Source organism: Rana temporaria, chromosome 5 (assembly GCF_905171775.1).
Source record: "Rana temporaria chromosome 5, aRanTem1.1, whole genome shotgun sequence".
NCBI lineage: Eukaryota > Metazoa > Chordata > Amphibia > Anura > Ranidae > Rana > Rana temporaria.
The window spans coordinates 240,114,544-240,141,880 of record NC_053493.1 but is presented as its reverse complement, the minus strand read 5'-3'; the positions used below and the strand labels follow the sequence as shown (position 1 = coordinate 240,141,880).

The following is a 27,337-nucleotide window of genomic DNA, read 5'->3' as shown; positions in this document are numbered from 1 at the left end:
CCCATTCTGATGTTGTTGAGCAGCAAGAACCGCAGGACCCTCGTATGGAGCAGAGATCCAGTACTAGCGCCGCTATTCCTTCTGGTGAATTGGCAAGCACCAGCGGCCTAGTACACCCTGGTCGTTTATCCAGCACTGCAGTAACACTTGGTGACGTGGCGAGTCCCATAAGTGCAGTTGAAGCTGGCGATGTGGCAAGCACAAGTAGTGTCCCGCTGCCACCAAGAAAAAGACAGAGACAGGCCCGTCGTGCCCATAGTGCCCTTCCTGTAGAATTTGCCTATCCTGATTGGGTCCCCACCACTTCTACAGCACCTGTACTTCCCCCATTCACTGGCCAACCCGGTATTCAGGTGGATACAGCGAACTTTATGTCACTTGATTTTTATTCGCTGTATTTCACGGAAGATCTCTATAGATCTATTGTGGACCAGACCAATTTATATGCTGGTACTTACATCGCCGCTAACCCCCAGTCTCGCCTTGCCAAAGAATGGAAACCTCTCGAGGTTTCCGAATTTAAGACCTTTCTGGGCCTTACCCTCAACATGGGCATACACAAATTTCCGTCATTGCGGATGTATTGGTCCACACATCCCATTGACCATATGTACATTTTCTCTGCTCACATGGCCAGGAGACGATACGAGGCGATCCTGCGGTTCCTGCATTTCAGTGACAATGCACTTTGTCGTCCACGTGGAGACCCTGAATTTGACCGGCTCTACAAAATTCGGCCCCTCGTAAACCATTTCAACGAACGTTTTGCAGCCTTGTTTAATCCCCAGCAGGTTGTATGCGTTGATGAGTCCCTGATTAAATTTGCTGGCCGCTTGTCTTTCAAACAGTACCTTCCCAGCAAGCGTGCCAGATACGGGGTCAAGCTCTATAAGCTCTGTGACAGGGCCACAGGCTACACATGGAGCTTTAGGGTTTACGAGGGAAAAGATAGTCAGGTAGAGCCGGAAGGATGCCCAGATTACATGGGGAGCGCTGGCAAGATTGTTTGGGACTTGGTGTCACCCTTATTCGGAAAGGGGTACCATTTGTATGTGGACAATTTTTACAGCAGCGTGCCACTTTTTAGCCACTTATTTGATCAACAGATTGGAGCATGTGGCACCGTGCGACCTAATCGCCGGGGCTTCCCCCAGCGGCTTGTAGATGCCCGTGTTAGGCCGGGGGCGAGAGCCTGCTGCAGATGTAAAAATTTGCTCGCTGTGAAGTGGCGGGACAATAGGAATGTTTTCGTTCTTACCACCCTTCACGCAGACACGACAGTCCAAATTCGTACGGCGACTGGTGTTGTGGAGAAACCCCTCTGTGTCCACGAATATAACCTTAATATGGGAGGGGTGGACCTCAACGACCAGTTGATGGCGCCGTATCATATTGCCCGTAAGACGAGACGCTGGTACAAAAAAGTGTCTCTACATTTATTTCAATTGGCTCTACTGAATGCTCATGTCGTATACAGAGCTTCAGGACGGAATGAATCCTTCCTTCAATTCCAGAGGGATATCATCACAGAACTCCTGTATCCAGGCGGTATTGTACCTCACCATCTCCTACCAAATGCAGTAAGCCGACTGCATGAGAGGCATTTTTCTTATGTCCTCCCGAGTACCCCTACCCAACGAGCCCCCCAAAGAAAATGTCGTGTCTGTACCAAGCGCGGATTTAGGCGTGACACCCGTTATTTTTGTCCCAAATGTCCTGGCAATCCTGGTCTTTGTATTGGTGAATGTTTTGAACGCTTCCACACACACGTTAATTATTAGTGTAGGGTGAAACATTTCACAGGCTAGGCACACTCACACAGGGTCTCCCAAGATGCCATCGCATTTTGAGAGACCCAAACCTGGAACCGAAAAGTTGAAGTTACAGTTCACAGTTACAAAAAAAAGTGTTAAAAAAAAAAAAAAAAAAAGTAAAAAATAAAAACACACAAAAAAATATAAAATAAAAAAACCAAAAATAGTTGTCGTTTTATTGTTCTCTCCCTCTCTATTCTCTCTCTATTGTTCTGCTCTTTTTTACTGTATTCTATTCTGCAAAGTTTTATTGTTGTTATGTTTTTTCATGCTTGCTTTTCAGGTATGTAATTTATTTTACTGTTTTCAGGTACGCCATTCAGCTGTTGCGCGGACTTATTTATCTTGACAGCAACAGCGTTTGCTCCCACGATATATAAAGCCGCGACTCCAGTGCTGTAGGAGGTGATTTCACCACCACAGTTAAAAAAAAGAGCATATATGCCGAAGCATGCGGGCAGCAGGGGCGGAGGAGCGATTTTGCTCCTAATGCCGCGTACATACGGTTGACATTCCTACGGAGGCTTTCCCGTGGAAAAGTCTGACCATGTGTACACGGCATAGAAAAGTCCGACCGTGTGTACGCGGCATAGAAAAGTCCGACCGTACGCGGCATAACTTTTTTGCGGGAGGATGCCCCCATGCTTTGGCATATATATATATTTTAGGCACAGGTTGCGTTAAAAAATGTTTTATTTTTTACTATGTTTTTTTATAGGTATTTGCTTTGCAGGTATGGTATGATCTTACTGTTATACTGGAATGTTACTTTGTTTTAATGTTAACCATCATTTGCTTAGCAGGTACGCCATTCAGTTGCAGTGCGGATTTATTTAGCGTGACAGCAACAGCGTTTGCTCCCACGATATATAAAGCCGCGACTCCAATGCTGTAGGAGGTGATTTCACCACTACAGTTCAAAAAAGAGCATATATGCCGGAGCATGGGGGCATTAGGGGCGGAGGAGCGATTTTGCTCCTAATGCCGCGTACATACGGTTGACATTCCTACGGAGGCTTTCCTGTGGAAAAGTCTGACCATGTGTACACGGCATAGAAAAGTCCGACCGTGTGTACGCGGCATAGAAAAGTCCGACCGTACGCGGCATAACTTTTTTGCGGGAGGATGCCCCCATGCTTCGGCATATATAAATGGTGCATGTATGCCCATCATTAGAAGTGGGTGGATGAAGGGAGGTATTCTAATGGTGGGCATACCCACCGATCAATCTTTTTTTTGTTCAGCCAACAGACTGCATGAAAAAAAAAAAGATTACAATACATGTCCAACAAGAACCATCAACGTACTGGTATGTTGCAGGACTTTGAATGGTTATACCAGAATGATGCCTGCGGGTTTAGGCATCATCTTGGTATCATTCTTTTCAGCCAGCGGTCGGCTTTCATGTAAAAGCAGTCCTAGCGGCTAATTAGCCTCTAGACTGCTTTTACATTCAGTGGGAGGGAATGTCCCCCCCCCCCAGATATAAACGGCGCCATTGAGAATATGGGAAAGCATTTTATCACACCGATCTTGGTGTGGTCAGATGCTTTGAGGGCAGAGGAAAGATCTAGGGTCTAATAGACCCCATTTAAAAAAAAAAAAGAGTACCTGTCACTAACTATTGCTATCATAAGGGATATTTACATTCCCTGAGATAACAATAAAAATGGTAAAAAAATAAATAAATGGAAGGAACAGTTAACAAATAAAATAAAAAAAGCGAAATAAATATATAAAAAAATAAAAAAATAAAAAAAAGCATCCCTGTCCCCCCCTGCTCTTGCGCAAAGACGAACGCAAGCGTCGGTCTGGAGTCATATGTAAACAGCAATTGCACCATGCATGTGAGGTATCACCGCGAAGGGCAGATCGAGGGCAGTCATTTTAGCAGTAGACCTACTCTGTAAATCTAATGTGGTAACCTGTAAAGGCTTTTAAAGGCTTTTAAAAATGTATGTAGTTTGTCGCCACTGCGCGTTTGTGCGCAATTTTAAAGTATGTCGTGTTTGGTATCCATGTACTCGGCCTAAGATCATAATTTTTATTTCATCAATAATTTGGGCAATATAGTGTGTTTTAGTGCTTTAAAATAAAAAAAAGTGTATTTTTTCCCCAAAAAATGCGTTTGAAAAAACGCTGCGCAAATACTGTGTGGAAATTTTTTTTGCAACACCTACCATTTTAATCTGTAGGGCCTTTGCTTTAAAAAAATATATAATGTTTGGGGGTTCAACTTTACTTTCTTGCAAAAAAATAATATGTTTTTATGTAAACAAACAGTGTCAGAAAGGGCTTTTTCTTCAAGTGGTTAGAAGAGTGGGTGATGTGTGACATAAGCTTCTAATTGTTGTGCATAAAATGCCAGGACAATTGAAAACCCCCCCAAATGACCCCATTTTGGAAAGTAGACACCCCAAGCTATTTGCTGAGAGGCATCTTAAGTCCATGGAATATTTTAGATTTTGACCCAAGTTGCGGGAAATATAAATATATATATATATATATATTTTTTTTTGCGCAAAGTTGTCACTAAATGATATATTGCTCAAACATGCCATGGGCATATGTGGAATTACACCCCAAAATGCATTCTGCTGCTTCTCCTGAGTACGGGGATACCACATGTGTGAGACTTTTTGGGAGCCTAGCCGCGTACGGGACCCCAAAAACCAATCACCGCCTTCAGGCTTTCTAAGGGTGTAAATTTTTGATTTCACTCCTCACTACCTATCACAGTTTCGAAGGCCATAAAATGCCAAAATAGCACAAAAAAAACCCAAATGACCCCATTTTGGAAAGAAGACACCCCAAGGAAACTGCTGAGAGGCATGTTGAGTCCATTGATTTTTTTTTTTTTTTGTCCAAAGTGATTGAATAATGAGAAAAAAAAAAAAAAAAGAAAAATGTGTCACTAAATGATATATTGCTCACACATGCCATGGTTATATGTGGAGTTGCACCCTAAAATACATTCTGCTGCTTCTCCTGAGTACGGGGATACCACATGTTTGGGACTTTTTGGGAGCCTAGCCGCGTACGGGACCCCGAAAACCAAGCACCGCCTTCAGCATTTCTAAGGGCGCAAATTTTTGATTTCACTCCTCACTACCTATCACAGTTTCGAAGGCCATAAAATGCCAAAATAGCACAAAAAACCCCCAAATGACCCCATTTTGGAAAGTAGACACCCCAAGCTATTTGCTGAGAGGCATGTTGAGTCCATGGAATATTTAATTTTTTTGCCCCAAGTGATTGAATCATGACCAAAAAAAATTAAAATAAAAAAATGTACAAAACATTGTCACTAAATGATATATTTCTCACACATGCCATGGTTATATGTGGAATTGCACCCCAAAATACATTCTGCTACTTCTCCTGAGTACGGGGATACCACATGTGTGGGACTTTTTGGGAGCCTAGCCGCGTATGAGACCCCGAAAACCAAGCACCGCCTTCAAGATTTCTAAGGACATAAATTTTTGATTTCACTCACACAAATCTTGAAGGCAGTGCTTGGTTTTCGGGGCCCCGTACGCGGCTAGGCTCCCAAAAAGTCCCACACATGTGGTATCCCCGTACTCAGGAGAAGCAGCAGAATGTATTTTGGGGTGCAATTCCACATATAACCGTGGCATGTGTGAGAAATATATCATTTAGTGACAACGTTTTGTATTTTTTTTTTTTTGGTCATTATTCAGTGACTTGGGGCAAAAAAATTAAATATTCCATGGACTCAACATGCCTCTCAGCAAATAGCTTGGGGTGTCTACTTTCCAAAATGGGGTCATTTGGGGGGGTTTTGTGCTGTTTTGGCATTTTATTGCCTTCGAAACTGTGATAGGTAGTGAGGAGTGAAATCAAAAATTTATGCCCTTAGAAATCCTGAAGGCGGTGATTGGTTTTCGGGGTCCCGTACGCGGCTAGGCTCCCAAAAAGTCCCACACATGTGGTATCCCCGTACTCAGGAGAAGCAGCAGAATGTATTTTGGGGTGCAATTCCACATATAACCGTGGCATGTGTGAGAAATATATCATTTAGTGACAACGTTTTGTATTTTTTTTTTTTTGGTCATTATTCAGTGACTTGGGGCAAAAAAATTAAATATTCCATGGACTCAACATGCCTCTCAGCAAATAGCTTGGGGTGTCTACTTTCCAAAATGGGGTCATTTGGGGGGGTTTTGTGCTGTTTTGGCATTTTATTGCCTTCGAAACTGTGATAGGTAGTGAGGAGTGAAATCAAAAATTTATGCCCTTAGAAATCCTGAAGGCGGTGATTGGTTTTCGGGGTCCCGTACGCGGCTAGGCTCCCAAAAAGTCCCACACATGTGGTATCCCCGTACTCAGGAGAAGCAGCAGAATGTATTTTGGGGTGCAATTCCACATATAACCGTGGCATGTGTGAGAAATATATCATTTAGTGACAACGTTTTGTATTTTTTTTTTTTTGGTCATTATTCAGTGACTTGGGGCAAAAAAATTAAATATTCCATGGACTCAACATGCCTCTCAGCAAATAGCTTGGGGTGTCTACTTTCCAAAATGGGGTCATTTGGGGGGGTTTTGTGCTGTTTTGGCATTTTATTGCCTTCGAAACTGTGATAGGTAGTGAGGAGTGAAATCAAAAATTTATGCCCTTAGAAATCCTGAAGGCGGTGATTGGTTTTCGGGGTCCCGTACGCGGCTAGGCTCCCAAAAAGTCCCACACATGTGGTATCCCCGTACTCAGGAGAAGCAGCAGAATGTATTTTGGGGTGCAATTCCACATATGCCCATGGCATATGTGAGAAATATATCATTTAGTGACAACGTTTTGTAAAAAATTTTTTTTTTTTTTTTTGGTCATTATTCAATCACTTGGGGCCATAAAATTAAATATTCCATGGACTCAACATGCCTCTCAGCAAATAGCTTGGGGTGTCTTCTTTCCAAAATGGGGTCATTTGGGGGGGTTGTGTGACATCTTGGCATTTTATGGCCTTCAAAACTGTGATAGGTAGTGATAGGTAGTGAGGAGTGAAATCAAAAATGTATGCCCTTAGAAATCTTGAAGGCGGTGCTTTGTTTTCGGGGCCCCGTACGTGGCTAGGCTCACAAAAAGTCCCACATATGTGGTATCCCCGTACTCGGGAGAAGCAGCAGAATGTCTTTTGGGGTGCAATTCCACATATAACTATGGCATGTGTGAGCAATATATCATTTAGTGACAACTTTGTGCAAAAAAAAATCAGTTTGTCATATTCCCGCAACTTGTGTCAAAATATAAAATATTCCATGGACTCGACATGCCTCTCAGCAAATAGCTTAGGGTGTCTACTTTCCAAAATGGGGTCATTTGGTTTTTTTTTTTGCTATTTTGGCATTTTATGGCCTTCGAAACCTTGATAGGTAGTGAGGAGTGAAATCAAAAATTTGTGCCCTTAGAAATGCTGAAGGCGGTGCTTGGGTTTTGGGGCCCCGTATGCGGCTAGGCTCCCAAAAAGTCCCACACATGTGGTATCCCCGTACTCAGGAGAAGCAGCAGAATGTATTTTGGGGTGCAATTCCACATATAACCATGGCATGTGTGAGAAATATATCATTTAGTGACAACTTTTTGTAAACATTTTTTTTTTTTTTTTTTTTTCGTCATTATTCAATCACTTGGGACAAAAAAATTAAATATTCAATGGACTCAACATGCCTCTCAGCAGTTTCCTTGGGGTGTCTACTTTCCAAAATGGGGTCATTTGGGGGGGTTTTGTACTGCCTTGCCATTTTAGCACCTCAAGAAATGAGATAGGCAGTCATAAAATAAAAGCTGTGTAAATTCCAGAAAATGTACCCTAGTTTGTAGACGCTATAACTTTTGCGAAAACCAATAAATATACGCTTATTGCGATTTTTTTTACTAAAGACATGTGGCTGAATACATTTTGGCCTAAATGTTTGACTAAAATTTAGTTTATTCGATTTTTTTTACTTTTTGTTATAAGAAAAATCATTTTTTTTCAAAATTTACGGTCTTTTTGCGTTTATATCGCAAAAAATAAAAATCGCAGAGGCGATCAAATACCATCAAAATAAAGCTCTATTTGTGGGAAGAAAAGGACGCAAGTTTCGTTTCGGTACAACATTGCATGACCGCGCAATTACCAGTTAAAGCAGCGCATTGCCAAATTGTAAAAACACCTCTGGTCTTTAGACAGCGTATTGGTCCGGAGCTTAAGTGGTTAAAAGTCAGCAGCTGCAGTATTTGTAGTTGCTGACTTTCAATATATTTTTTGGGGCGGAACTCTGTTGTATCACTTTTTTGCACCTAATAAAAAAGTTTGTAAACAAACAAACAAACGAAAAAAAAAAAAAAAACCCTGTTGTAATTAAAGATGCAACAGTTTTGACAAGAGAGGTAAAATGCTTAAATGATGTTGTTGGTTTTTACCTCACTAAATAGACTTCCATTTAAATATGATATCCAGAGTTTCCAGAAGTTCGGAAGCTGCCCGACAACCACCTTTGTTAGCTTTTCCACAAACTCTGCCTGGTGTGGTGTTTTATATCTCAGAGCTGAGAAAGGGAATACAGCCAAATTAATAATCAATAAATACATTTACAGGTTGTATATATAGGCATACCCCACTTTTAAGTACACAATGGGGTTTATTTACTATTGCTGGAAAGTGCAAAATCAGGCTCACTTCTGCATAGAAACCAATGAGCTTCCAGGTTTTATTACCAAAGCTTAATTGAACAAGCTGGGGTTAGAAGCTCATTGGTTTCTATGCAGAAGTGAGCCTGATTTTGCACTTTCCAGCGATAGTAAATAAACCCCATTGTGTATTTTAAAGTAGGGTATGGCTGAATATCCACAGACACAAATTAAGACTATCAAGAACACAATACGAACAATAAATTATTAATCACTTTTATACCAGTAGTTTGTTAAAAGACCAAAAAAAGATAGCTAGATTCTGTAAATTGTTTACTACATACAGTAATTGTAAAGTCCACGTGACACCTCCTTACAGTTTAGGTAGCCATTACCTGGGAGATATTAATGTATGGGAGAACATAATACTCACACATGCTATAAAATGTCTACTTCCACTGCATATGTATACAAGTCGAAATGAAGGGATGGCAACAATTCCAGAAAAACTTGCAGATCTTCCACAATTTTTTAAGCAACCTATAGATTATGGGTTGAGGGAAAGAAAAATCGCTTGATTCTTCCATCAGCACAGTCTGTGTTGATAGGGGAATCCCTCCCGCTGTGCTGTTATATTCTGACAGCAGGAGGATTCCATGCCATCAGAATACTATGATCACTGCTGGCAGCTACAGTTGCAGCGAGTTGCAGCGAGTTATCGCATGAAAAAAACCAAAACACACACAGGTTGGTTGTGCTGAAGTAGATCGTTGGATCCAATTCAGTACAACCTCCTGCCTGTCCATAGATGAATCAAACTTAGGTCGGTTCATCAGGAACCAGACAAATCTCCATACGCCTATTTCCATGGACGTTTTAAAAAACGGGCTGTAAAGCTAGTACAGACGCCAGGAAAAAAGAGGCCTTTTTTTTTTTACGCGATTTTTTCCGCGTTTTGTATTGAATTTAATGCACGTTTTGCTGCACTAGTTTTCAGCCGCGTATTTCTGTTTCTATTCAAAATCAATGGTTCCCTATGGGAGCCCATTGATTTGAATAGAGGTCGCACCAGAAGTCGGATCAAGATGATCCGACTAGCGGGGCGACTGGTGTGCAGAGAATCTTGAAGGGGAACCCCGCACAAATTTAAAAAAAAATTGCGTGAGGTTCCCCCCCCAGGATAAGGGTTTGGTATGGATTTTGGGGGAACCCTCACGCCGTTTTTTCGGTGTAGGTGTTCCCCTTAAAATCCATACCAGACCGAAGGGTCTGGTATCATCCTGGGGGGGGAACCTCACGCAATTTTTTTTTTAATTTGTGCGGGGTTCCCCTTCAAGATTCTCTGCACACCAGTCGCCCCACAAGTCGGATCATCTTGATCCGACTTCTGGTGCGACCTCTATTCAAATCAATGGGCTCCCATAGGGAACCATTGATTTTGAATAGAGAAAGAAACGCAGGACGAGGCTTAACACAGCGTTAAGCCTCTTTAAATCACTTTTGCCGGCGTCTGACATCTTTACAGCTCCAACGCTGGAGCTTCAGAATGCACTGGTCCTTGGTTTTTTTTGCAGCTTAAAAACGGCTCAGCCATCTAAAGCTCAAAAACGTCATGGTGGGCATGAAACCATAGACAACATGGAGAGCCGTTTTTAAGCTGCAAAAAACGCTCAGAAAAGTGGCTGTAAAAACGTCCGTGGAAATTAAGCCTAAAGCTCCACAAAATAAAAGTTAGTTAGTAATTGTCAAGTACTTATAGCTGCCTGCCTATTATAATGACCAAGTGGGCCAGTTTTGGAAGATACTGAAAACTATGTAGGCTTTTAATTAATTAGTTATTTGGACAGAGGTTAGTAATTGTGACACAGATGTTACCAAACGCTGCCAAAACGCTTTGCAGGTGATTTGGCAGCGCTGACCATTAATTTCAATGGGCAGGGGTGGTGTATACACCGCCCCAAAGATGCGGTTTGCAGGACTTTTTTTCCCATCCTGCAAGCGCACTGCCCCAGTGTGAAAGCACTTGGGCTTTCACATTGGGGTGGCTTGAGAGGTGCTTTTCAGGTGCTATTTTTAGCGCTAAAATGCCAGAAAAGCACCCCAGTGTGAAAGGGGTCTAATGCCGCATACACACGACCGTTATTCATGTCATGGAAAAAAATTACGTTTATCTTGGCGCGATTCCTCTGAAGCCTGCCTTGCATACACACGATCGTGATAAAAAATGCTGACGTACAGCACGTATGACGGCACTATAAAGGGGAAGTTCCATTCGAATGGCGTCACCCTTTTGGCTGATTATGCAAATTTCCCTTCTCATAACTTGCTTCTAAGCATGCACATTTTTTTCCCCCATCGTTAAAGCCTACACACGACCGTTTTTCACGACGAGAAAAAAGATGACGTGAAAAACGACGAGAAAAAATAGAGCATATTCTCGTCGCGAAAAATGCTCTGGAGCCTACACACGAACGTTTTTCATGACCAATTTAAAATATAAAAATGTTCTCGTCATGAAAAACGGTCGTGTGTACGAGGCATTACAATTAGGGGAGCTGCCAGGAAGGACCATGTACTCCTTTACTAACATATTATCTCAGCACTACTCCTGACCAACATTCTATCTCAACCAGAAGTGAGCCAAAAAGTGAGCACCCCAGACAAAAAACAATGGACAAAATCTATGCTTGATACAGTATTCTTTCCAGTGCAATAAAATGTTATAGAAAGAACATTCATTAGTATAGTGTTTACTACAACGTGTGCGTACTTGGAACTTACCAGTTAATATCTACTACTTTACATAGCTGATTTACTAAAACATGCAATCTAAAGAAAAGGTTTGGCAATTGTTCATAGTATACAGTCTGATTTCTTTTTTAATCACTGAGCAAAGGACCTGACTAGTTTAGTGGGTAAAGGTTTCAGTTTTGCAGAACACAGTAACCTCATTTAGCCTTACAGTCATTTCGTCCTGATTGGAAGCTGCTTCCTCTCTGAAGTGATGCAGTCTGACTGAGTCGACCAATTGGAGATGGCCGTCCATCGCTGTCCAAGTCAAGCAATGGGCTCTGCAACATTGGATTGCCTTTAAACAAACAAACATGAAAAATAAATTTGCAACAATGTCAGATAACAGAGATATATTTAAACAATGCCCAAACCAAACAGTACATGAGATGGTGCATTTGGCAATCTCCCAGCAGGTACTTAGCTTTAAAATCTACATTAACCAATTTTGCACCATATAATGCCGAGAAGCCAAGCACAGGTTCTCTATACAGTATAACCTTGGTTTAAGAGTAACTTAGTTTGAGAGCGTTTTGCAAGACAAGCAACATTTTTAAATACATTTTGACTTGATATACAAGCGATGTCTTGATGTACAAGTAGTGTCATGTCAAAACTTAGTATAAAAGAGAAGAGAGGTGCCTCTAAGGCCCCGTACACACGACCAAACATGTATGCTGAAACTGGTCCGCGGGCCAGTTTCAGCATACATGTTCGGTCGTGTGTGGGCGCGAGCGGGCCGAATTCCAGCAAACATTTGCCCGCCGGGCCTTTTCCCAGCGGGCAAATATTCCTGGACGTGTTTTAAAACCGTCCGCTGGAATCCTGCCCGCTCGGACATGTACGGTCGTCAGTACAGACCTACCGTACATGTCCAGGCGCCCGCCGTCCCTCGCATGCGTCGAATGACTTCGACGCATGCGTGGAAGCCTTTAAATGGCAGGCCCGCCCACGTCTCCGCGTCATCGCCGCGTCGACGACGCGGACACGCCCCGCGTATTGTTTACGCGCGGACTTCTGTACGATGGTGTGTACAACCATCGTACAGAAGCCCTCTGGCAGACATGTATGGTGAAAACGGTCCGACGGACCGCTTTCACCATACATGTTTGTCCGTGTGTACCCGGCCTTAGTGTAGCAATAGGGTTACATTTAATGAAGGTACAACATTTAGCAACATATTGCTAAACTTAGAGGTGCCTCTCTTCTCTTTTATACCCTGTAGCTCCTGCTGGATTTTGCTTCTAATATATATATATATATATATATATATATATATATATATATATATATATACATACACACACACACACACACACACACCTTTCTTTTTGCATAGGGTAAAGCTTCGCACACACGGGCCAAATGTCGAAAGACAAGAGGCGGTTAAAAAAAAAAACAGCTGACATTTGGCCCCTGTGTATGTCCATCTGTCGGACGTGCATGCTGGAGAACCGGCAGCCGACTGACTCACGATCAGCGCTCTCAGCCAATGGCACACACAACAGTTTGGCGGGGGAGACTGCTGAACTAACCTTGCATGGTTAGTACAGTGGTGACAGTTTTTTTCCGTGCAACCTGCTAGATTGCACGAAAAAAGAAAAACTGTAGCATGTACCCGGCCTAAGGGAGGGTTAAAACCGTTATCAGCTTTTTTTTCTGCCATCTGTGTCCCTTTGAGAAGATTTCCTTTCATGTCCCGTCCTATAGTCAAAACAGGAAGTGAGAGGAAATTCCTCCAAAGTGAGGGTATCCCTGGCGGGTCACCAGAACTAGTATCCTCATTGAAATATTTCTCCTTTATTCCTGTTCCTTGGACAACCCCAAATTTATGTTCCCTTCCCTCTTCACAAAAAAATAAAAATAAAATCTTTAATTATACTTTTTGGTATGCAAACTATGACGTGTACTAAATACAGTCATAATGACCTCTATATGTTCTCAAAATACAAGCTAGCTTGTGCACAGATTACAAGTAAAGGTTAATAATACATTACACAGAGACAGCGACTTCATAGCACACTTACATTTTTTTTTTAGACAGTCAATAATAATAATGTTATTAAGAATAATAATAATGTTATTAATAATAATGTTTCAGCTGTTTATCAAACACACGGGGCTGAGGAATTGATATAGCATTCTTTCAAACCTTCACACAACCATGTGTAGCAAATGTAAAAGCTGCTACTTTCAAACAGACACAAGATGGTGCTAAAACACAAGTATAAACTAACGAGCTGGTACAGAAGTCCGCTCTTAAAATGAATGTCAGTGTTAAAATGAAATGCGTTATGAGTAAAAACTGTGACCCTGTCAATGTTAAACAAGTGCATTACATTGCATAGAATTAGAGCATTTTGTTTATTTATTAGTATTATACAGCAAGCTCTAATGCGGTTATCAGCCTCTATGTTGGCCTCTTTATTAATACTTCTAACTGTGCTGGAAACATAAAAACAATTCACACAAGATTCATAAAGTTCAGCTTACTCATTTTGGTCTTTTTTTATTATTTATTTTTTTGCTAAAAAAAAACTAACATAAAGTCTTCAAAATTAAAATGAAAAGCTAGGTGGAATGCACCATTTAGGGTACATTCACACAAGGATTGATTGCAAGAGACAGGCTTGAATGCACTTCTATTTGGCAGGTAAAAATACAAAAATAAAAATATATATATTCAAAAGGTGTATTTAGCTGGAGTTAATCGGAGTTAATTGTGTATGATGCAATATTTCAATATTTTAATACCTAATCTATTGGATCTTGTATAACCTGGGCACAAAAATCTTAAAGAATATGTAAACCCAAATTTCATATTTCTGATAAAAAGGTATACAGCATTTTTTGATATATATATATATATATATATATATATATATATATACACATACACACACAAATGTTTATCCTTTCCTTTATATTTTAAACTGAATGGGTTGTTTTTTACAAAGTGACCATTTACAATCACTTTAAAAGGACAAGTTCACATTTACAGAAAATCTGCACTCCCCCAGTCACGCTGTACCTAAAGGCCGGCGATCACCTGCTAGGAGAAATCGGGTCTCCACTTTACCGGTCCAGGGAATTGAAATCCCAGTGGCTTTCTCGCTTCTCCCCCGCTGACAGGTTGGGCTAGTTGGGTTCTGATTGGTTTGCGCCGACCAATTAGAATGCCTCTTATATGTACCTTTACAAGGTACGTTTAGGACAGGCATATGCAATTAGCGGACCTCCAGCTGTTGCAAAACTACAAGTCCCATCATGCCTCTGCCTCTGGGTGTCATGCTTGTGGCTGTCAGAGTCTTGCTATGCCTCATGGGATTTTTAGTTCTGCAACAGCTGGAGTTCCGCTAATTGCATATCCCTGGTTTAGGAGATTAGATATTTTGTAAAGGTGAACTTACCCTTAAAGTAAAAAAAAAAAAAAAAAATCGAACAAAAAACCCCCCACAAATACTAAACACCTGCTGCCACCACCTGAATCTCGCATGTAGATAATCTGACAAGTCAATATAAATCTCTTAATACCATTTAATTAAAATTTCACATTTATATGGCCCATTGTTTTTTTTTTTTTTTCATATCACGATTGGGTTACAACACATAAGGGACTTCTGAGGTGCCAATCAAATATCATAAGAAAGTAATAAAAGTTATTATAAAGTTAATAATATAAATGAAGGTCAAATAAATTATATGACACATTGCTTTTTTTGTTTCATGATTACATCCAACTATTTAACCACTTCGTTACCGGGCCTATTTTGGCACTGTTCTCCTTTATGTAAAAATCAAAATTTTTTTGCTAGAAAATTAATCAGAACCCCCAAACATTATATATTTTTTTTTTTAGCAGACACCCTAGGGAATAAAATGGCGGTCATTGCAACTTTTTTTTCTCGCACGGTATTTGCGCAATAATTTTTCAAACGCCTTTTTTTAGGAAAAAAAACAGTTTCATGAATTAAAAAATAACAAAACAGTAAAGTTAGCCCAATTTTTTTGTATAATGTGAAAGACGATGTTACGCCGAGTAAATAGATACCCAACATGTCACGCTTTAAAATTGCGCACACTCATGGAATGGCGCCAAACTTCGGTACTTAAAAATCTCCATAGGCGACGCTTTAAATTTTTTTACAGGTTACTATTTTTGAGTTACAGAGTAGCTCTAGTGATAGAATTGTTGCACACGCTCTAACGCACGCGATGATACCTCACATGTGGGGTTTGAACGGTGTTTACATATGTGGGCGGGACTTGCATGCGCGTTCGCTTCTGCACGCGAGCGACCGGGACAGGGGCGTTTTAAATTTTTTTTTTTATTATTTTATTTTATTTTTTTACTTCATTTTTTTTATTTTTACACTTTTTTTGACATTTTTTTTTTTTGATCACTTTTATTCCTATTACAAGGAATGTACACATCCCTTGTAATAGGAATCACTGTGACAGGTCCTCTTTATGGAGAGATGTGGGGTCAATAAGACCCCACATCTCTCCTACAGGCTTACAAGCATGAAATCGGTGAAAAACATTTCACCGATTACATGCCGACAGCCGCGATTGCGGCTTTGTTTACTTCCGGGTACCGGGCGTGACGTCATAACGTCGCGCCCGGCCCTCCGACGGTCATAGAGATGACTGTGACCGTCTGGTCACCAGTCATCTCTATGGTTCAGCAACGCGCGCCGGCCGATTCGCTCTCCGGGCCCCCGATGGCACGGGAGAGCCCGGAGAAGCACCGGATGGCGGCGGGAGGTCCCCTCCCGCTGCCTAGAAGAACGATCGAGCGGCGGAACCGCCGCTTTGATCGTTCTTCTGGTGCACAGAATCGCCGGCTGAAGACAGAGATATCTGAATGATGCCTGCAGCTGCAGGCATCATTCAGATATCACCACTCAAAGTCCAGGATGTCCCAGGACGTCCTACGGGTCTGAAGTGGTTAAAATCACTGCATACAAAGTCTACAGTAAAAAAAATACAGCTAATATTTGAACCATGCAACAACTCCCTTATTTTTACCTCTAGCTCCTTATATCATTATCATTGCTGATTTAAAAAGTAGTATATAGAGACTAGTATACTTTTGCAGTATGCTGTTATTCATAAGAACAATGTTTGCTGATTTTAAATACACTGTATCCATTTAGTCGTGGAAATATATCAGTATTCTGTATTAAAAGGAAAAAGAGGATTCCCTATTTTTTAAATGAATTATTTGTAGCATTATTTTCAAAATCCTAATCCATTTTCTGTACATATTATTCCTGCTGGATGTTGCCAAAAGGTTCATGGCAGTGATCTTTATCTTTTAACATTTACGGTACTTGTGGAAGAGAGAAAAAAAAAACAATATATATATATATATATATATATATATATATATATATATATATAATTACTAAATTCACATGGAATTGCTGTCCATATTTTCTCCAACCGGGAAAAATATTGAAGAAATCAGAAGAAAAAACAAATCAATGTGAGTGCAAGTTCCAGCAGTTCAGACAGATGTGATCACAGGTGAAGATGTACAAGTGCTTGGTACTGAGCCTTCTCCGAGCCAACAATAGAGAGAGGGAATTCTGATCGGTAGCCTGAGGACTTTCTGTAGCCTGTCAGACTTCCTTACCACCCCTAAACACCTTTGAACATTTTTTCCTGTGCACAGCGGGTCCTTGTCCTGTGCTGCAGTCTGACCACCCACTGTTGCTTATTGACCAAACATGTAGGACTCGGGAGCTGTGCGGATATGACTTGGGTATAGGATTCCTTTTCTATGTAGAGAAAATCATTTGCACACACATTTCACTCTTGCAAGATAAGAAAACAGGGCAGCATAACAAAACTGGCTAAAATTATACTTAAATCAACAGAAAGAAATGTTATTTGAGTTCCTCTTGGGCATAGAAGCTCTGTCACTGTCAGGCTACAGAAAAAAAAAAATCCTCCAGGCTAAAAGAACATAGAAAAAACATTGCTTTAATTGTGTTAGTGAGCTGAACAGTTTTTACATACTTGAACTAGAGACATTGAAATTAATTGGTTCAGGCAATTATAATGCACTTGTATTAGGGTTAGGGCCAGCTCAGAAAATCTAACCTAGAAAATAAAAATCACCAATTCCAATGTTTTAGGGACAAAAACAACTCTCAATGCCATTTTAAAGCTTGTTTTTCTCTTTTTTTTACGACAATCTCTTCAATGGAATCGTGGCATTGCAACTTTCCTTGGTCACCTGTCAATATGACTAGGACTTATAACAGAAGGCCGACAGAAACCAAAACACATACTTGTTCGGGGGCAGTAACCCTAACCCGTTTAGCATCATACAAATAGATTATGCAATATGAGAATAGCGTTTTCTCAGAAAGGTATTTACCTTTGTGACGGTCATGCTACCTGGCCTGAAAAGCTTCTACACTGGCATTTAATTAGATTATAGCTGTGTTGCTGTGTGAACTGGCCACATAGAAAACAACAGTTTTCTATATTCCCCAGCATTAAACTAGTGCTGAAAAACGCAGGTCAACAAACCTGAGTAAAGAGGAAACCTGTACTTGTGCTGAACCACAGCAACGAAAATTCAGGTTTCTACCCCTGCTAAGCTTCTTTTTTTTTTTTTTTTAACTAGATGGACAGAAAAAACAATGCTTTTGGCAGGTAAAACCGCTCTTGTATGCCATATGTATTTCCTCTGTGTTTATAGCCATTTGCCCGGAGTTCAGCTTTAATTATCTCAGATATACTGAAGTTCCGAACAGTCCCAACAGTCTCTCTTCAGAAAAAAATTTCCTCTGCCCCAAGTTCCTTCTCAACTGCCCCAAATTTTTGATCTGATGTGTAGAACTCTATAAATAAAATGGAACTAGAAGTGTTCTAGTACAGTGAGCTTTGTCACTTAAACTAAAAATGGCATTAGTAATTTTCAAATGTCAGTACAATGGTGAAAATATGGTCTGTGGATTTAATACATTTTTGCGCTTTCATTTTTCATGTGTTGGTGTCCGGGGGTGTAGTGGAGTTGCCCCCTTTGTCTATATTCTTTATGCTAATAAGTGTTAATTTTTCCATCTCAATAAGTTAGAAAATACACTCCCAGGGACACAAAGAACTGGTCAGTTACCAAGTCTGTTCAACAGTTGTGGCTATTAAAGAGTATCTTTAGTCCCCACCCCCCAAAAAAAGTCAGCGGCTAGAAATCCTGTAGCTACTGACTTTTAACAAAGGCACACTTACCTGTCCAGAGATCCAGCGCTGTCCTCGCCTGGGCCAGTTCTTTGCTGGTCTTCGGGTCCCCGGCGCAGGCATGTTTACTAAGGGAAGGTGGCTTGTGAATGGTCCCGCAGCTTCCTGGGACATGTTCCAGAAGGCTACAGGTAAAGAGAGGGGGAGGGGGTCTAGATTTCTGCTTGGTTCACCTAGGCAACCCAAGTGGAAGTGGGAGCGAGTACCTATCAAAAGGTACCCACTCCCCCCACACAAAAAAAATGTGTCCAAAAGTGGGAAGGAGGCAGAAAAGTGGAACTTCCCCTAGGGTTAAGTTACGTTTTAAGAAAGTAGCCAACCATGCGCTTCCGGTTTGGCTTTAATTATTTCTATATAAATGAAAATGTATGAGAAAAGAGTTGGCTGGGACACATCTATTGCGATTTTGTGACTAGGGTTGTCCCGATACCGATACTAGTATCGGTACCGAGCATTTGTGCGAGTACTTATACTCGCACAAATACTCCTGTTGCCTGACCCGATACTTAGTTGGCGGTGAGTGGACTCTGGGCGGAGAGGGTGGGCGGCGTCAGTAGGCGGATCGGGCCGCCTCAGTGGGCAGAACGGGCGAACGGATTCAGTGGGTGGGGAGGGCGGGTCTGGCGTCAGTAGGCGGAGTGGGCGGGTGGCCTCAGTGGGCGGATCGGTCACCATCATCTTAGCACACCCTGCACTTGGCCACAGTAAGCCAGCAGCTGACATCTTGTTACACCCAGCCCATGTAGCTAATACTTACTGATGCCAAGTGCAGGGTGTACCAAGATGGGTGCTGCAGCATAGCATTTCCTCATGTCATTTATTGCTGCATTTCAGTGCCTGGCCATAAGTGCCAGCCACCTGTCAGTGCCATCAGTGCCACCTTTTAGTGCCATCTAACAGTGCCAGCAACCTATCAGTGCCCATAACTGCCACCCATCAGTGCCGCCTATCAGTGCAACCTGTCAGTGCCCATAGGTGCCACCTGTCAGTGCCCATCAGTCAGTGCCACCTATCAGTGCCCATCAGTCAAACTGTCACATGGCATTACAAAAAAAAAGTATCAGTAATTGGTTTTTGCCGAGTACATAAAAAAAGTATCTGTACTTGTACTCGGTCCTAAAAAAGTGGTATCGGGACAACCCTAATTGTGACCAGAGTGGTCTCTCTGCACAGGTCCGCTATACCCCCAGATGAGTCAAATCTTTAGCTGTGCAAGCAGCCAAGCTCATGCTCCCTGTTCATAAGAGAGTTCTAAGTCCTAGTTTACACAAATTGGCAAAAGGACGGTAAGAACGTTTGTTGATCTGCATTTTTACTACAAAAATAAATGTGGAGTGTGAAGTTTAACAGGTGGCACCGCTGGACTAATGCAAGTATGCAATAAAGATCATATATAAAGTTCTGCTTTAAAGCAAATTTGTGAAATCAGCCAACACCCTTTTCTGTGAATCTAAAACAAATCAAAATTCCTCAAATACTGTATCTACTTCCAGCATCTGCTTACTGTTTAACACTGCATTACACTAGCAAATACCGCAGAAAGCAGTCTATATTAAATTCTATAAAATAAAGTTTCATAAAAAAGAGTGCAAAATATAAATGAAATCAAAGACCAATAAAAATTTCCAATATCAGAGAACATTTTACATTTTCACTTATTAAAAACAATAAAATTCTACATATAAAAAAACATATATTTAAATAATTGATTAACATATGAATGTACTGGCAGTATGCCCTCCACACAATTACGCTTTAATTTGCATCCTCTTCTTAAGGGTACACCGTTAGGAGAATATTTTCAATAGGCTAAACCTGAGGGATGTGGTTTAGACTTGAAATGGCTCCCAGCTGGAAAAAAGCCTTCCTGCAGCTGTACAGTAAGTGAGGGAAATGAAATAGAAACAGCTGCAAAAGGTTCCTTTAATATCAGATTAACTGCCGGTAACTAATCTAATAGAGACTTGTTCATGAAAATGTGAATGAAACAAAGGCCTAGCAGCCAACTCCATTCCATTACTTGGGGTCTGAACAACAACATTAGCAAATAGATCTGCAGATTAGGGCTTACTGATAGAAAACATTGGAAAAGGAAAACATAGGCTTGCTCTTAGCAACCAATCAGAAGCTTTCAGTTGGTAACATCCACTAAAATTTGACTGCTACATTGGTACTACTGTAAACAGCCCTGTTTTTAGTCTTGTAAATAAAAAAAGATTGCCTTGAAAATGTAGTTTTTAAAGTGGATGAAAACCCGATTTTATATTTTTTTTTTTTGATGTCACAATGTACAGTATAAGATTTCCTATCATCTGGGCCCAGTCTTGCCACACAGAGTTAATCCAGCTCTGAGCAATCCTCTTTTATTGTTCAGTGAAATAAAACGGACTTACAGAGAAAAACCTTAGTCCGTTCCGCCACTTGCTGTGAGCGACAGGTTATTTACATATCTCATGCACTAGCCTGGAGACAGGCATTATTTTTTAAATTCCTACCCCCACTCCTTTTCTGAAGTCATGTGGTTACTTTTCTGGATTTTGACTAGATGTTAGTGATCATAGGAGAATTTAGTGTAATGAATACACAGGAAAAAAATGCATGTTGACAATAGGAGTGTAGAGGTGGGCAGTGAGTCTACGGACATCACGACTCCACCCATCTAGCTCCAGACAACAGATCCACCCACAGAATCTGCAGTTTTTCAGTTCTTATAACAGACAGAGGGGAGACATTTGACAGGTAAGGATGCATGCAGGAGGCATTTATATCCTTATAGATCAGCACTATGGCAGTAGTTTAGAAAGGATGAGAGTGGGTTTACATCCACTTTAAGCCCTTATATTGACTTGGAATAGCAGATAAATTTCAATAATAATTTTAATTGCATTAGGTTATTATTATGTGAAAAGTGTATTCTACAACAAAAAGTGCCCAGGAAATGAAGCAGAAGTATATTTCACCAGCACACCATGATATTTTATTTTTCTTAAATGTGATCACATCACAATAAACTGCAAAATTTGGGGGCCATGCAGGACCCCCTTTTAAAGGCATGTGATGATCATGACATGTCTGAAGAAGGGGTCCTGCATGACCCCGAAACACAGCACTTGTATTGCTGTAATGCGATCACATGAATAAGTGTTTGGACATTATTTCAAAGATCCGTGGTGTGCTAGCGATATATACTCCGGCTTATGTTACCAGTTTCAAGCTGGCAATTGCTACTAGGGCTGCAACTAACCAATAATTAGTTGCCGATTATTGTTTTGATTAAGCGATTAATCGGATAATAGCCTTAAAAATGTTTTTTTGCATTTTTATATTGTTTTGGGCCAATTTGTTGTTGGGCAGATTACAAAACACAAATTGCCACAAAAACACATTTCATGCTTTTCTGCAGCTTCTCAATCGAAGTATATTGAACCAAAAAAAAAAAAAAAATAGCACCGTTTTGCGTTAAAAAGTCCTTGGCCTTTCCAAATATGCAGCAGCTGAAAAAAAAAATCATGGATGTGAACGTGTCCCCTAGGAAAATGTAAATGAACTGTAGTGTGTTTCTGCAAAAAGCACCAAAAAACAGAGGTGTGACCCCAGGCCTGAGATGTTTAGTAACATAATGGGGTTAAAAAAACAAAAATAAGTACAAAAAGAGAAAATAATCGCTACTGTAAGGGGTTCATTTTTTTACTGTGGGACAGTGACAGTAATATTTACAGTAGCGATTTGCTTTTTTTGTACTATAAAGGGCCAATTTTAGTTTTTTTAACCCCATTATGTTACTGGCCGATTAATCGATTATGAAAATTTTAATTGATTAATTTCATAATCAATTAGTTGTCGATTAGTTGTTTCGGTCCTAATTGCTACAGTACCCACTTACCTCTTGCAATTACTAGGAACGTGTGTGGTTGGAATGTTGTACACAGGTAATGAAACAAGGTTAACAAGACAATATTCCAAAGTTCGATACTATAAGAATTGACAACCACCCACTGTCCCAGAGACTTTGAATTACCTTTGATGGAGTCTCCAGCAGTGGCTCCCCGCTAACTAATAAATTATAACCCTGGGGTGCCAACTCAAAAGGAATTTAATGGATTCAGCAGTTCATTTTTGTAATGGGTTTGATATGATGGACAATTAAAAACGTACAATACATCTGCAGATGCAGAAGAAAAATGTAAAATCAGCAGGTCAATAGCAACGGAGGATGAAGAGTCTTATCACCAGCTTCATCAATCTGTTAGGCTGAGAGGTTGCTAAAAATTCTGAACTGTTTTCAGACTGCTGGATTGTTGCAAATCCTGCTGGCGGATGTCGGTAGGGGGTTAACATGGAGCCTTTTCCTGGCAGGAAAGAAGCCGAGACCTTGGTCTACTTTTAGGTCTGGTTTAAAAGGTGAATATTGCACAGTAAAGGCAAATATTCCTCTCTTTCTTTATAGATACACTACTACAAGCAGACTACTACACATTTTAAACATGAAATAAACCACATAGTTATGCTGATGTGATTACAACAGGCAAATTAAACTGTTAATTTAAAACAAAAAAGGTAGTAAGCATTGCTCCCAAATTGGTATCTCTCAAAGCAAACCGGTCATAGACCTGGACAATTCAAACAGTATATAATGAAAAATGTACGTAAGCAAAAGTTATATTCAGTTAAAACCACATATCAACAATAATCAAGTAGACCCAGAGATACAGTATAAGAGTACACAGCCACAAATATATATAGGACTCTATTTTCCCTGTAGTTAAGCCATGGTTCCACCCGCTATTCAGGCCTCACTTGACGTTTTACAGATATTTTTTTGCAAACGCATACTTTTAGACCTCATTCACATAGTCAATAGGGTCGTGGTGCTGCAAGGATCAGCATAAATCTGCAGTGGGGATTACGATGTGTGTGATGACCCACAAATAGGAAGTCTTTACAAATCAATGACACCCTGACAAGCACAGTGGGTGTCTGTGGCTGTTCACGTGTATCACCCATCAAGTGTTTACATGTGATTAGGGACAGATGCATGCAGGGCCACTTATCTGTTCCTAATTGCATGCAGTTATATGAAAACAGCCATCGCACCTTAGTTCCAAATACAAAGTTACATACAGGACACTGTCTATATAAGGGGTAGGCAATCTTTGAGATCTACCTGAACAACATTTAAAAACAATTTAAGAATTTTAATAGAGCAGAGCTGTCAGGATGGCATCAGTTCGTAGAGCAGTGGACGGTGTCATTTAGCAAAGCAGAGGATGGTGTCAGTGGGCGGTGTCAATAGAGCAGAGGTTGGTGTCATGGCAGCATCAGTCATTGGATGGTGTCAGTAAGGCAGAGGTTGGTGTCAGTAGGGCAGTGGACGGTGTCATTAGTCATTTTTATTATTTTTTTCTTTCATTTTTTTATTATTTCTTACAATTTATTTTTTAATTTTTTTAACAGCCCAGTTGAGGGCTTTGGTGAAATATCAGGGGTCTAAACAGACCCCTAATTTTTAACTTTTTATAGACAAAGAAAGGAGATTGAGGACACAATCTCAATCTCTGCAGCCTCAGCTGCATCAAATAAATAAACAGGAAATGCTCTATACAGAGCTTGGGGGCAGGGGAGCACACATGGGGCCAGAGCAGCAGAAAAAAGAAAAAAGAAAAGAGGAACCTGGACAGGAAGAGGGGCAATACGGGTGGCATTTACTGGAACCAATCCCCTTTTCTCTGGCAGCAGCTGAATACCAGCACGTGAAAGAAAAAGAGAAGCTGCCTTTGAGCTGCTACAGGAGGAAAGAGATTGGTTCCTGTAAATGCAGCTGCCAGTCCTGTCCAGATTTCGGGGTTGGCAAGAAAGGGACACGATCTACCCCTCACCTACTCACAAATTGGTAGATCGCAATCTATGGGTTGCTGACCCTGATCTGTATGTGGTCCCTCTCGTTGCTTGGGTTTAATTTGATTGTTCCAGTAAGAGCTGGTTCACACCACACTGTACAGCAAAGCATAGCACATAATGCGAGAAGTGAACATGAACTGCAATGCACCGATATAATACACTGCAGAGTATGCTTCTTTTTTCCTTTAACTTCTATGTTCATTCTTTGCACTGCAGTGCATTGCAACAGGTTTCAACACATTGTAATGCAATGTGATAACATTATGCCTGCATTATTTCACTGTAACACATACCAACACAGAGCGTTGGTGTAAACAGGTCCTATATAAAGCAATGATTTTTTGTCTTGCTATTGCATTGGGCAACATATAACCCAAAGGAGCTGGTGTGAACAAGTACTGTTTGTAGAGACAGATAACTTGGTAGGGCGCACTAGGATCAGAATATATGCACTCATATCAAATTTTCTTTCCAAAATGTGTGCTTTTGTAATCAATTAACTTTCCATGAGACTTGGATCATCTTTCTAGATACAGTATCTCACAAAAGTGAGTACACCCCTCACATTTTTCCAAATATTATATTATATCTTTTCATATGACAACACTGAAGAAATTACACTTTGCTGCAATGTAAAGTAGTAAGTGTACAGCTTGTATAACAGTGAAAATTTGCTGTCCCCTCAAAACAATTCAACAAACAGTCATTAATGTCTAAGCCGCTGGCAACAAAAGTGAGTACACCAATAAGTAAAAATTGGGCCGAATTAGCAATTTTCCCTCCCCGGTGTCGGTGTAGTGTTACAAGGTCTCAGGTGTGAATGGGGAGCACGTGTGTTAAATTTTGTGTTCTTGCTCTCACTCTCTTATACTGGTCACTGGAAGTTCAACATGGCACCTCATGGCAAAGAACTCTGAGGATCTGAAAAAAAGAATTGTTGCTCTACATGAAAATGGCATAGGCTATATGAAGATTGTCAAGACCCTGAAACTGAATTGCAGCACGGTGGCCAAGACCATACAGCGGTTTAACAGGACAGGTTCCACTCAGAACAGGCCTTGCCATGGTGGACCAAAGAAGTTGAGTGCACATGCTCTGCGTCATATGTGGTTTGATGAGACCAAGATAAACGTATTTGGTTCAGATGGTGTCAAGCGTGTGTGGTGGCAACCAAGTGAGCAGTACAAAGACAAGTGTGTCTTGCCTACAGTCAAGCATGGTGGTTGGAGTGTCAGGCTCTGGGGTGCACGAGTGCTGCCGGCACTGGGGAGCTACAGTTCATTGAGGGAACCATGAATGCCAACATGTACTGTGACATACTGAAGCAGAGCATTATCCCCTCTCTTCAGAGCCTAGGCTGCAGGGCTGTATTCCAACATGATATTGCCCCCAAACACACCTCCAAGATGACCAATGCCTTACTAAAGAAGCTGAGGGGAAAAGGTGATGGACTGGCCAAGCATGTCTCCAGACCTAAAGCCTATTGAGCATCTGTGGGGCATCCTTAAATGGAAGGTGGAGGAGCGCAAAGTCTCCAAAATCCACCAGCTCCGTGATGTCATCATGGAGGAGTGGAAGAGGACTCCAGTGGCAACCTGTGAAGCTCTGGTAAACTCCATGCCCAAGAGGGTTAAGGCAGTGCTGGAAAATATTGGTGGCCACACAAAATATTGACACTTTGGGTCTAATTTGGACATTTTCACTTTCACTTTTGTTGCCAGATTGAGAAGTCATCAGGTAAATACTGGCAGAAAAAAATGTAGGGGGGATTAAATGGCTGTATGTTGAGTTATTTTGAGGGGACAGCAAATTTACACTGTTATATAAGCGGCACATTCACTACTTTACATTGTAGCAAAAGTGTCATTTCTTCAGTGTTGTCACATGAAAAGATATATTAAAATATTTAGAAAAATGTGAGGGGTGTACTCACGTCTGTGAGATACTGTATATGCCTGCCATTTATGCTTGCCCCATTACTCAAAGTTCAACCATATTTCAAAGGGCAAAAGAACATTTATTTTTTTGTGTGTTCATTTCTCTGCACTCTCCCTGATAGTCAATAAAAAGCAATCTAATAAAAACATATATCTTTAAAATTGTAATGCACAAATAAAAAACAGAGGTCTAAGCTCTAAACATAAAAATATGTAAAAAAAAAAAAAAAAATCAGTACAATCAAATTGTCCATGAAATGGAGTTCTCTGTAATCTATGAGCCTACAACCACTGACATATATAGCAATGACTTAACAGGGGACAAGCTCATTTAGAAGTTATGGCAAAACTACAGAATTGTGCCAGACCCAGAATGGCCCAGGGCAGGTGAAGTACTTTGATGCTTATGTAGTGTTTTGTGGGTTAAAATGGTGGCATTTACAGAAAATGTAAGCAAGCCCTTTCCTTAATTACTAGGTGGTTGGGTAGGCACAAGCAGGTTATGGCTTCAAGAAAAAGAAGGCAAACCAGAGTGCATGAAGCACAATTATGCTTTCAGCTAACTTAGTATAATGTATAACACCTTGAAAGCCTGAAATTTCAGACTTTGTATTCTCCACATTTACAAAAATGTAACAGGAAAACAAACAAAGCAGTGAAACAGATTCCTTATTTTAATCAAACGGTCAAAAGACTCTCCTTTAAATAATTACACTTTAAGTGGTTTCTTTCCCCAAGTTAGCTCGAGTCTGCAACTATCATCCTGATTGTACTTTTGTTTGTTTGAACAGACTGACTTCTAAACTCTTGTAGTCTTTGTTCTCCTTCCCAGACCACCATAGGTTTTTCTGTAATTTGGGGAATTTCACCCGACCCATGGACACACACAGACTGTACGAAATGGCACAGTTCTTTTTCTGCATTGCACAGAGCCAAGCAATGTCTGGGATTATTACTGTTGTGCTCTAACCTCTGCTATCCATCACTGCACTGTCCAATATAAGTAA

At 40.7% G+C, this 27,337-nt stretch overlaps 1 protein-coding gene across 1 annotated transcript in view; it reads right to left on the bottom strand.

The window, feature by feature from the left end:
* Nucleotides 1–27,337, bottom strand: part of EXOC2 (exocyst complex component 2) — a 308,760-nt gene that overhangs the window by 127,571 nt on the left and 153,852 nt on the right. The window contains exons 11-12 of the mRNA XM_040353634.1: nucleotides 11,411–11,536; nucleotides 8,242–8,366 (exon numbers count right to left, since the gene is read on the bottom strand). Coding sequence (XP_040209568.1) covers nucleotides 8,242–8,366; nucleotides 11,411–11,536 — 251 coding nt within the window. The remainder of the gene's footprint in view (nucleotides 1–8,241; nucleotides 8,367–11,410; nucleotides 11,537–27,337) is intronic.